The following is a 12,439-nucleotide window of genomic DNA, read 5'->3' on the forward strand; positions in this document are numbered from 1 at the left end:
CTTGAAATCTCTCTTCATTGCTCTCAAACTATTTGTTGTAATCTTTTCATTGCCCACCTGAAATACCATCAACGGGCATTCACTCATTTTAGCCTTCTTTTACGTTGTACCTGCTTCTTCCCTGGACAGAATTACTTCGTGCACAGCATGCTGTTAGCAGCTATTAGGCAAGGGTGACCTCATTTAACTAGCCTACAAGAATAATATTTCCATGTCTTTCAACAGTACAGTCAGATCACCCTTCCTTCTGGAACTTTGCATCCCTGATACCAAGAAAATAAGTTACCAAAAAATCCCTTACATGACTTATGTAACCACTGCATTCCCTGACCTCTGAGTTTGAACTTTCCACAAAAGGACCAGTGATCTTTTCCACCTGCACATATTTACCCTGGCCACAGGAAAGGTAAAACTAGTTCAAAGTCAGAAGTCTAACACAGGCTGTTTGCAGAGCTTGCTGTTAGTACAAAGAGAACTCCTGATTACAAGTAGGACCTTGATCTTTACTCTTTTTTCCAATGACAGGAAGTCCCACCATAGTAATAAAAGCCACATAAACCTCTCACTACGCTGCAGGTCACAGCCCAATGGTACCAGCTCACTCTATCGGTTGCAGATTTCATAAGCGTGTAGTGCAGAAAGTAAAGCCAAGTTCATGGCAATAAATGCAATTACATCAGAGAATTGAACCCGAGAAGCCTCTCCCCTCTCACTCCTACTCTGAATCAAATTGCAAGGTACTGAGGGCTAATTAAAAAAACCTTAGTGTTTCATGCCCTGTCAGATTCTGCAACACAAGAATGAGCACTCACATGGCAGCTCTTTCTCTCAGGATCTAGGGTATCAGCATCTTGGATCCAGGCACAGTCTACTGTTTGGTCTAGCAAGCTCTGAATTTATTTCAGCAACCACACAGTTTAGAAACTGGAGATACCCTGACAGTTATGAGACTCCTAGGAGAAAGACAGAAGTTGGTTCTTCCTACAGGAAATGTACTTCAAGCTTTTAATTTCTGGCAGTAAGAAGGGAAAGGAGACCAAAAAGATAATAAATACATATACCACCCCAGGTTTTGTTTGCTTTAAAGCAGATCACTATACAATCATAATTTGGATGCAAAATACTAAGCTTTGCAGCATGCCTGAGATTGTACGGCACCTTGATGAGGTGGGCACCATTCTCTGAATTTTAATAGAGCTCAGGCACCAACTATCCAAAATGTTCAGCACGATCAGAACTAAATTAGTTGTGATCATAGTGCAGTGCTGCAACTCAATTATCTCCCTACATGCATTACAGTGTAAGCGTTGGACTTGGAGAATTAAAAGCAATATACAAGCACGGTTGTCAGCACCATAATTTTGAATTATTAAAATTCCATCAAAGTTTATTAGACTTCAATCTAATCCAAAATGCAGAAGTGAACTTTAAACAGCTCACAAACTTCCACCAAAAAACCTTATCTCAGTCCATTCCAGCAAACTAAAAACACACAAACATAGCCAAGCTCATTCTTAGTCAAATTCCCTTTTATTTCACAGATGTTAATTGCTAACAAAGCTAAACAAATCTGAAGTTCAGATTGAGATACTGAAACTTGTTCCAAAGACTTGGAAGAATGGACTTTACGCAGTTTTTTGTCACTTCAACCCTTATTATTTCCTCTGCTTTGAAATAGAAGATGTACATGAAAACACATTTTCACATTTTAACTTGACATAGTTTTAACATTTTAAGCTATACATCCACTGCATGAAAACCAATAATTATGTTAGTGTGAAAATAGACTAGAAAAAAATCTCATTAAACTAGAAAGATCATTAATGAGAAACTCTTTTCAGACACAGATAATTCTTGTCAGTGACCCACCTGGAAAATTTTCTCAGATTACCAACATTTTGCACAGACTACACAACATTCTTGGATTCGGTCCAGATTTAAAGAGAACCAATGCACCACTTTTATGAAAAAATGCCAGTTTTAAACATGCATAGCTGAAAACGAAAAGCAGCCTTAGGAGTCAAATGATTTTTATGCAGCTGAACTGAGACATATCAGAAGTAAATTAAGTTCCGTGCTGAAGAAAGCATCCTAGCAATTACACATGAAGCTGGATGAAGTCACTCTGAAGCTTTCAATCCAACTGTATCTTTGTAAAAGTCAAATTTAATATCACATTAGCTCACAATTTTTTAATGTATTTGGTAACTCTGCTGGAACACAGATCCTGTTTATTGCTTTGAAATGTACAACATTATCAGTGAAAATTAAATGCCTGTCTGGAGTTCTTAGTAGTCAAAATTGAAAAGGTCAAATAGAGGACAGTAGGAACAAAGGCACATGGTTAATTTATAAAAGTATTTACAGGGTACTTGAACATTTATTTTTATATACTAGAAACTCATTCATCTTGAATACAAAAGACTACCAAACATGTTAATGGAGATCATCCTAAACAGTTGTTCTTGAACAATATGAGCAATGAATCTTACACACCACTAAACTATTTCTGGAATTAAATTTCTCATTTTGAATACAGAATTTCCAAATAATAAAGTTCATAGATTTATTATTTCTCTAAGCACTGTGATACTTTAGTGCAATCCTCTTCAAAGGTTGAAGCTGGCACAGTTAAGGCAGTCTACTACAGTATTTTAAAGCTCAGCACACAGTGTTTAATATTGAGGTGCCTGATGGCTCTCTATTTGGAGAGCTGTCTTGAAACCTTCTTCAACCTGTCATCCTTTGCGCTGATGCAGTCTCAAACACAGCAAGTTTAAACACCACAGTTCTTGCAGTGTTTTGGGTTTTTTTGGAAGTGGGAAGGGAGAGGGAGTATAACATCAAGCTGTTAGCTCCATAAGCAACTCCATAGGATGGTTAACATCCACAAGGTGATGTGTAGTTTTACTGTATGTTGTGCTAACCTTTACAGGCTGCCAACAAGATACTTCAAAACCACCACCCATTACATTCAAACCTATAAGCACTCTATACCATAATCTTGGTACTCTAATCTGTTATAGTAGGTGCATTTTGATGCAATCGGTTGCCAAAAGCAAATTAATCTTCCTAGGGTAGGTTGGGTTTGGTTTTCAGTTGATTCCCCCCCCCCTCCCCCCCCAGTGGAAGTTCATTGATGCATAAAAGGAAAAAAACCCAGACCACCACTCTCTCTCAACAAATGAAGCAAACCTTTTAAGAGGACTTCATCCAATTCTGATTTTTTTCCTACAGACTTGAACTTTTCATTTTGAAACTGTTATCCTCAACTATGGCAAAAGATTTTACTCTAGTAGTATGGAAATGAAACTTTAATAAGGCTATGCCTTACTAAAATGTGACCAGTGGTGCCTGTCTACAGGAAATAGGTTAGGGAACCAAAACTGACTTGGAAGCGCTATAAAATTCCACAGAAAAGCAAAAAACAAGCAAACAAACAAAAAAAGGAAACCGAAACAAAACTCCCAAAAACCCCAACAACTGCCTGCATAGTATGTGATCCGTTGTATATCCCAGGTGGAAGATAGCAGAACCGCCGCTCAGTCTTCAGATGCAGGTATGTTTAGCGCTTGCTATAACATCTTTCCATGTTGCTGCTTGTCACATCTCTTAAAAGGACAATTACAGAAGTGGGAAGGAAAAAATAAGAGAAAATAGAATGGCATTTTAGATGGAACAATATTCTCAAACTTTTCATTTGAAATATTAAATTTACTTATGATGAAAGTAATCAGAAGACCATCCTCCTGTATTTAAAATATTTTGGTTTTTTTCTTTGGGAAAAAAAATAGAAAACCACTACACATTACTAAAACCACAGATGCTGTGGTTTTTCTACCTGCCCCTCTCTCTTCACATATGTACATACTGATGACAGAGCCAGTTCAAGAAAGCCTAATCACTATCTAAATTAACAGGGTTATAGTCAGGGTCATCCTCTTCATCCTCCAACTCTAAATCATCCATTTCTTGGAATAAAGATTCATCAACCTCCACACTGTTTCCAGCTGCAAAGAACAGAAAAATAATTTATTTTCATGCAAGTAGGAAAAAAGTACCTGAATAACAGAATAAACACCACTTTCCAATATTCATTCTTTAATGTAGGTAGCTGTTAACTTATTTAGCTTTTTATATATCAAATAGATATGTAAACCACCACACGTTATCTTTTTACAGCTAAAGTGAAGCTTTTTTCCTTATACCAAAGCTCAGTCAACAGAAATGTCACACAGGACGTCAGAATCCATTGGGAGATGGAAATTAACATTTACAATTCAGAGAAGCAGAGATGCTTTCTCCCAGGTACTGTCAAAGGAGGAGTTCACGACCTCACAGCAGGAGTAATTGTAACTATCATAGACACAGATACACATAGGGTTTATAAAAAAAAGCTACTTACACACCATTTACATGCCTACATACATACATTTTATTTCTTATTTACAATTTAGAAACAAGACGAAGCTTTGCATGCTTTCACATTTTCTTCTGAAAGAGATGACGTTGACAAAGGGAAAAAGCTCGAAGACTACCGACATTTCATTTGTGTGTATCTACAGCGGCACCTTCTGGCCACTGAGTGAGGTTCTGTTATTTCACTCAATTTGAAAGAGCCTTTTTAACCACTTCCATCTAAACGATAATACCATTATCCTGCTTAAGCTGTGAAGATTAATATTACTTATTACATGGTATTGTGAGGCTGAGACACCTGGGTCTCTTTAGGCTGAGAAGGGGATCTTATTAATGCTTAAAAATGTCTAAAGAGTGGGTGTCAGGAGACTGGGGCCAGTCTTTTCAGTGGTGCCCTGTGACAGGACAAGGGGCAATGGATACAAACTGGAACACAGGAAGTTCCATCTAAACAGGAGGAAAAACTTATTTACTGTGAGGCTGACAAAGCACTGGAACAGACTGCCCAGGGAGGCTGTGGAGTTTCCTCTGGAGATATTCAAAACCCACCTGGACACAATCCTGTGTAACTTGCTCAAAACTGTGAATAAATACACTTTAGCATCTCGAAAATGTTTCATTTGTTTGTTTTGAAAGAAATTTAAATCACTTCTGTTCCATGGGCAAAACAGTACTTCTTTAAAAGTTCATCTCATGTAGAAGTGATATGGAGGTAAGATGTTAAGTCAGAAATACAATACAGATTGTGCTTAAGAGTTTTGACCTATTTTAAGGCACTATCTTTCAGTTGTGGAAAGAAACAGAAACTTACCTTCCTCCAAGAACTGGATGTCAGAGGTGTCAAGGTTGTGATCCATTTCAAATAGTTGTTTACCTAGAAATAAAATAAAAAATAATATATAAGCATGTAGAATTTTGAAATAACTATCAACCTAAAGCAACAGTAATTAGCACATGTATTTTAGCCTTTTCAAATTAACCAATTCAAGCAGTCTTTTTTTTTTTTTTAAGCTGTTCATTTCTGTAAGTCCCTCATTCTGATTTTTGACTATTCATTCAGGATTATTCCATGCAAACAAGCTTCTTCCTTTTACATGTGAAATGAGTCACTGTTTCTTATAGTCACTTTAATGTTACTAAGGCTTTAATAATGGGGAAGTGGGAAAATTTACACCACACTGCCCCACAGTCTTTGCTCTGTCTTTATTGCTTTAGTTCTTATCTTGTATTCCACAAGAAATTCTCTGTGGGAACTGGAAAGGAAATTAGCTGCCTCCTCCATCTTCTTCCATATATCCTCTCCATACAAAAAGCAACTTGGATCTATACGCAAACCACCAGCTCCTACACACACACACATCTGTGAAGGAAACATCACACAGGGCAAAGTGAAGCTTTCCTGATTGGGAGAGAGGGGAAGAAAAGCTCAGGACTCTTTCCACGTAAACTACCCATCTTCCATCTGTATTTGCATTGCTTATGCAAGCTTCCATCAACAAGACTGGTTGGTGCTCACAGTAAAACATTTAAGACACCTTTTACTTCTACTGGGGTCACACTCATGATATCTGAGAATAAGCCTGGCTTTAGTTTTGGAAAGGGGAGCTTCTATAAACTGGACCTGTATAGAGGAACATAGACACAGCACGCTAACAATATTTTTAAGAACAGCAGAACTAGAATAAGCCAAATTTCTACTATTTCACTGTTGCAGATTCCCCTCTGAAGGGAATGCATTTGGGAATCAAGCATGTCCCCTGCCCTGTATAACTTTTCATGAATCTTACTACCATTAAAATTTCCATCTCTCTGTCAAATCTCAGCAACAGTATTTGAAAGTTTCAAAAGCCTTCAGAAGGGAGGAGAAAATGTAACAGTGATACAGTATGATCACATTAGTCATGTTTCCTCAGGTAATCAGGTTAAGTAGATCCAATGTCACAGGAGAACCGCTCCAAAGCTAAGCTGTGGAGACTGTGGAGGAGGATACAGGTTCTCATAAAAGAAGTAATTTCCTCCACATTTTCCCCACTGGATAGAGTTTGCTTTCTGCTGGACTAACTGTGATCTACAAAACACAGAGCCCGAAACCACTGCTATGGCAAGCTCTTTCCCAAAATCTCAGAGCCATTCTCACTAGTCATCATAAGCTTGCCATACACAGCAGCCAGCCTCTGTGTTGCTTTGGTTCAGCAACAGCATCCCAAAGTCCTACACATGCTTGAATAATGGGAAGTCTCCGTACAATGCAGTGCAATAAAGACCAAATCCACAAACTGCCTGATGTAGATGCTTTCTGTTGCTTTACAAACCCCAACTATTTCTGCCAAAACAATGACTGTCAGTAGCAGCTCCAAGTGGTATACTGTCTGGCACAAAAATGAAGAAGCTTAAACGCACAGTTTGGGAACCTTAACGACTTCAGCAGAAATCCTGAATCTACTAGTGTTCTATTTAGTGCAAAATCAGCACTTTGTATGACTCTGTGCGACATGGAGGACAATAATCAAACTTTGCATTGAGAGTTTATTTACTACCATTGTATTTCAGTGTAAAAGTTATTTTTACGCGTGTTATAGTCAAGTAACATTGCAAAAGCTTCAGGACCAGTTTTAAATCATACCGCTTAATTTATTTTTGCCCGCTTGTTCTTCCTCTTTCATTTTTTTCCTTTTTATTTCTAGGAGTTCTGCATCAAACTTTGCTTTCCAATTTAGGAAATTCTCAATGGTAACAGGAGTGCCATGAAAACGTTGCTGAAAGAACAGAAAACAAGGCTGCAAACACAACTTGCAAAGCTACGAGTGAAGACGAGCATTCTCTTAATTACGTAAATTACAACATCCCAGAAGCACTGCTTGCTGCAAAGCATTCTGAGAAATTAATCCTAACTCTGAGAATATGCGAAGAACACATTCTTACTGGTTTTTGTCATGTGACCCTCCCTTCAGAGAGCTGTACTGAGGCGGAAATTATTACAGAAAAACCCCACATCCTACTTCTGGATGTACAGTGCAAGTTAGCAACACACCACTAATATAGGTTATCCACACTTCTTATCCACTTCTTAAGTGCAATCTACACTGAAATATTTTTCATTAAAATACATTAACCTTTCTATCTTGTTGAGACAGAAAAAGGATTCCTTTTTTCCAGCTATTTTTCTGCCATTTCCAAAAATACTGAACCTTCCAAGTCCCATCACCCTCCAGCTATTTCTGAGGAAGGAAGTAAAGACTCAGTAGTTGGACTTAGCACAGCACATTTCACGAATGTAAAAACTATTCCATCATGGCTGGTAGAGAGGACAGGTGCAGAGAAGACAAACCAGTCTTGAAGACTTGTCCTACTGCTTCAACCCTAATCACTCAAGGGAGACAAACTTCCTCAGACCATGCAGCCTGTGTGCAGCATGCCATGTTCTAGCCTTTTTTGCTCCCCATCCCTTCTTGCCTCTTCAAGCAAAAAAAACTGTCTACAACAACTTTGATTTTATTTGGGAAAAATCCCTTCCCCTGCCTTAGGAAATAATGCTAGAAAGCATTGTGAACATGCAACACATCTCTGAAAAGACTGCTTTAGAAAATGGGAAAAAAAAAAAAACCACTTAAGTACACTAAAGAATCTTCTAGTCCTTAAATTTCAATAAACTTTGGGATAGATGTTCCTCTCCCACTTCAACCAAGAATTGCTCCTGCACCAAACCCATGCATTTAAAAAAAAACATGAAATTTTTAGTTGAAAACATTATTTTACATACTTTCTCTTCTTCTTCTGCTTCTCTTTCTTTCTGTTTCTTTTCCTCTTCTCTTCGTGTTTTAATTTGATCCACAATTTCATTTAACTTCTCCTGTACTGCTGAGACTAGAGTGAAGATCATTACCACTCCTAAATTTTCTTCCGCCTACAACATAAATAAGGCAACTTCAAACAGAAGGAGAACCTCAAACCTTCAGCAGCTGAATGCATAAGTATGTTCTGAAAGCAGTATGCTGTGCAAATGCAGATAACGCAGCTGGGGCACTCTGCGCCAGTCTCAAAAGCCTTCTGTAAAATTCAAGACAATTGTCCAGTTAATCCATTTCAAGTTACCCCCAAATAGATGTGCGGCAAAACACTAGATTATCAACAGATAATCATTCAGATTATCAACATATTATAGACATCTGGAAGGCTCTTGGATCAATAAAACAAAATCCATAGTGGGCATACAACTCCAAGATTTGAATATCATAAGAGACAACAGTCATTCAGAACCTCTCCTCTCCTGAAATGGCTTATACCTTAACCCCATTACATGCCCCTTTGAAGTGGGACAGTTTTTCAGGAAAACAAAGAACATCAGTTGATGGAAGGAAGGTTATATGAAGTAACCTGAAAAGAAAGAACACCTCCTGAACATATTATCACATTTTTAAGGCGGTGAACTTGTCAAAAATTCCTGAAACCAAAGATGCGTTTCCTTTATATTTCTTCACAACTCACTCTCACTGATCCCAAAGGTGGACGAGATCTCCTCCTACCCTCCAAACAGTTATGTTATTAAAAAGAATCAATGTAGCATTTTTTAATATTTCTAAATGAAACTGAAGTGGCTTATTTCCAAAGATACTATACATACAGTTAAACTAATTCACTTTAAGCGAGAACTGCAAAAAAGGGGAGGCCCTAGAGCACTTCCATTTCATTTATCGTACCTGTGCACACTGAATTAGCCCTATATTTTACCCTATTAACATAATATAACTCAAAAATGTCATCTACCGAACTCAAACCTCAAAGTCAGTCCCTACAGTATAGAACAGGTTTCAAATCAGTAGCACATACCTCAGAAAACAACTGATTTGATAGAAGTTCCGGCTAAAGTGTGAAGCGATATCAAGCTGAATTGAGATATTCCATTTTTCTTACCTGTTGTTCCAGTAGTTTTATTATGTCCGTGACATCATTGTCATCAAGATTCTCCTGTGAGACAATTTCATAAAGTGGAGTTTCATCAGGATATTTTTCTCTATAGGTAAATTTAAGGGTTGTTTGGACAGCTACAAGATAAAAAACACATATTCTTACGGTGATAACTCTATACAACATTAGTTGTATATTTTTGTATTGTATCAGCAGCTTAAAGATTTTAAACTAGAAAATATTCTGTCTTAAAGGAACAGACATCTTACACAGGTGTTAAAACTATATAAACGGGGTTTAAATATAATGCAAGAGTTCTGAGAAAAATTAGGTTATGAAGTTTACCCTTACATAAAATACTATGGGCTATTAATGTCTGAAAGGTCTTTAGAAAGACTGGAAAACCTACTGTGGTACAGTGGGTACTAGAGCAGTAATCTCTTTTCCCTCATATTCAGTTTAAAGTTGGAGAAAATGAGGAAGAGTCCTAACAACAGATCTAGAGGGAACCTCAGCATATTAATCCTTTAAATCCTGTGTGTCTGGCTGGAGCATCAACCTCTGTGTTGGGGACCAGGGCTCCACATAAATCATATGACAAGAAAACAACGTCCAGTAGAAGCTATTAAGCAGAGAACTGTCCAAGGAGAACACATTCAACCTGAAGCCACCCAGGGATAGGATAACATGGAAACAAGGCAAAAGAGAATCAAGTTCCTTTCATGCATCCTGCCAGAATACCAGGGAGAAGCCTTCCTTCAGCTCCAGACTCACAGTTCTGGCAGCTCAGCAGTCACTTCAACAGATACCTGCTCCAACCAGCACTTGCTCCTTTAAAACTGAAGGAAACAGCACCAGTTTCTTCCTTCTGATACAGGAACTCAGAACAGCAGCTCTCAAACTTATCTGGAGCAGGGCTTGCTTACAACAAGACCATGCAACCACTGGTATCCATCAAATACAAAGGGACCTGGGATGCACAGCTCTTTGCTCTGGAACTGTTCTTTAAGGGCTGCATATTCACAATGCACAGACAACTCTCCCACGTGGCTAGTGTACATGCAGTTACTAGAAAAAAAAAATCACCTCACAGCATAGCTGTAAGCTCCTATGGGGACGATGACTTTTTGAAGCTATGCTACAAAGCATTTGAGGCTCAGCATGTCAGAAAGGAGCCCTAATGACAGAGGGTAACATTTCTGTAAACTAAACACAGATCACCAGAATCCTTGAACTACATTTTCTGAGGAATGCTTGCTGGATAAGGTCCCTAAGAAAAGTTAAGTGGAGGAACACCTAGCTGTTGGTGATAGAATTAGGCTTTCACAAAACTTCTATACATATTTAAGACACGATCAACTTACTTTCATCATTTTCTCCTGCTTCAGACGTCACAGTGATTGTAAAAGTTGTTGGCCTTTCTGACAATACTGTTCAATGAAAAAAAGACACAGAGATTCCTTAAATCACACAGCTATTTCTTCACATCATTAAAACTATACTTCTCACGGATTAATTGAAGTACAGAAGCTCTTAATACAGTGTTAAGGGTCTTTTTACTCTATTAACAAATACTTTTCAATTCACTCCTATTTTCCATACAGTGTGATGTTTGGAGTGCTCTTTGAATGAGAGTACATAACATCAACAATACCAAAAAGTTTCCAAAAAGTACAAATCTACCTACCACCAAATGACTTATGCTAGTACACTGAATGTGCAAAGCTCATTTGCTTTATTTGCGCTGGATATGTGTGATAAGCATCCCGTGCACTCTTGAACCTGGACTGTTTTCAAAGTATGTTTGCACTTACTTCTATATTTAGGACAGCTTAATGTAATAAATGCTCCTTAAAACAAAACAAGAATAAGTAATGCTTTCCTTCAAGAATTACCCAAGTAATACAGTAGAATAAAATTCAGTGAACGAGGCAGCCAGAAGACAACAATGGGCTCTGCAGAGACACACAAAATGCAAGCCCTCTGTTCTGAAGTTTCACAGCCCAGAAACCTCATTGCACAATTGTGGGCTGCAGATCATATCCTCAAATAAGGACACGTCTGTATCACTGTTATAACTTATGCCAAATCTAGCATATGTGCTCTCATAGTATTAATTGAATTTAGCCTAATTGCTAATGTACTACTATCACCACCATCTTTTTTCCTCCCCCTTCTTTTGGACATATGAGCACTACACAAACAAACAATAACACAGAGTAAGCATCAGAATAGAGGCTATATGAAAATATATTACTTCCATTATCTGTATCAGAGATTCAGCATCTCCAGCTACCAGAGATCAATTTATGTGCCTTTAACATGACATTGAGGAACGTCAAAGATTTTTAGATCAATGAGCAAACGTATCGCACAAGTGTCTGTGATGAAGTTACTGCCAAGTAAGATACTGTGGAACTTGAGGTAGAGTAGATACTGTGCAGGAATGAAACAGAAAATGCACAGTGTTTCTCACCATTAAAATTATTTGAATACTGAGCACCTTAAACCATGCTGAACTAGCTAGCATGGCAGATACTCTTAATTGTTCGATGGCAACTAGGTAGTCCTGAAAATCTGACGAACCTACATATCCATCTGATCCAAGTTTTAGCAATATAACATACTACACCTGGGAATTAAAGCTTGCTTTTCTTCCACTACAGGCCTGTAATGAAATGAGGCAGATACTGGCAATGCACTGGCAGAGGAAACAGCGTCTTTAAGCACCCCAAACCACCTCGTGCTTCACGGCTGTGCGAAGCTGTTACCAGAAAGGCAAACTGGTCGACACCACTCCCCTGTTCCCACCTAGGGCCGCATCTTTCGAAAGGTTTCCGCAAAGAGCATTCAGCCACAGCTCGGGTATGGGAACGGGGGCCCACGCTGGGCTGCAGCACCACAGCGCCAGGCGCCGCCAGAGCGGGCATCGCCCACGCCTGCAACTCCGACCAACGTTGGCTTGGTCAGGAGCCCAGCCAAGAGCTTCGGGTCTCCCAGAGGACGAAAAACACCCAACCCGTGCGGCCGACAGCACGGAGACGCACGAAGGAGCGCAGACGGGCACAGGCCTCCCACTTCTCCCTCACGCCGGCTCGCGGCGGCCGTGCGGCGG

At 38.9% G+C, this 12,439-nt stretch overlaps 1 protein-coding gene across 1 annotated transcript; it reads right to left on the minus strand.

Moving 5' to 3' along the window:
- Positions 1-3,693: 3,693 nt before the first annotated feature.
- On the minus strand, positions 3,694-10,752 carry RWDD1 (RWD domain containing 1). The gene is made up of 6 exons (XM_010186582.1): positions 10,689-10,752; positions 9,331-9,461; positions 8,180-8,323; positions 7,043-7,175; positions 5,231-5,293; positions 3,694-4,010 (listed from the first exon to the last, which is right to left on the minus strand). The coding sequence occupies exons 3-6, from the start codon at positions 8,297-8,299 to the stop codon at positions 3,898-3,900; spliced, it is 429 nt and encodes a 142-aa protein (XP_010184884.1). The 5' UTR covers positions 8,300-8,323; positions 9,331-9,461; positions 10,689-10,752; the 3' UTR covers positions 3,694-3,897.
- Positions 10,753-12,439: the final 1,687 nt, after the last annotated feature.

This window comes from Mesitornis unicolor, unplaced genomic scaffold (genome assembly GCF_000695765.1).
Source record: "Mesitornis unicolor isolate BGI_N332 unplaced genomic scaffold, ASM69576v1 scaffold37226, whole genome shotgun sequence".
NCBI classification, from domain to species: Eukaryota; Metazoa; Chordata; class Aves; order Mesitornithiformes; family Mesitornithidae; genus Mesitornis; species Mesitornis unicolor.

Coding starts and splice junctions, on each gene's coding strand:
- RWDD1 (XM_010186582.1), bottom strand. CDS start 8,299: ATGATCTTCACTCTAGTCTCAGCAGTACAGGAGAAGTTAAATGAAATT. Junction 5,294..7,042: donor GGGCAAAAATAAATTAAGCG/GTATGATTTAAA, acceptor TTTTATTTCTAG/GTAAACAACTATTTGAAATG. Junction 4,011..5,230: donor CATCCAGTTCTTGGAGGAAG/GTAAGTTTCTGT, acceptor TGTTCTTTGCAG/CTGGAAACAGTGTGGAGGTT.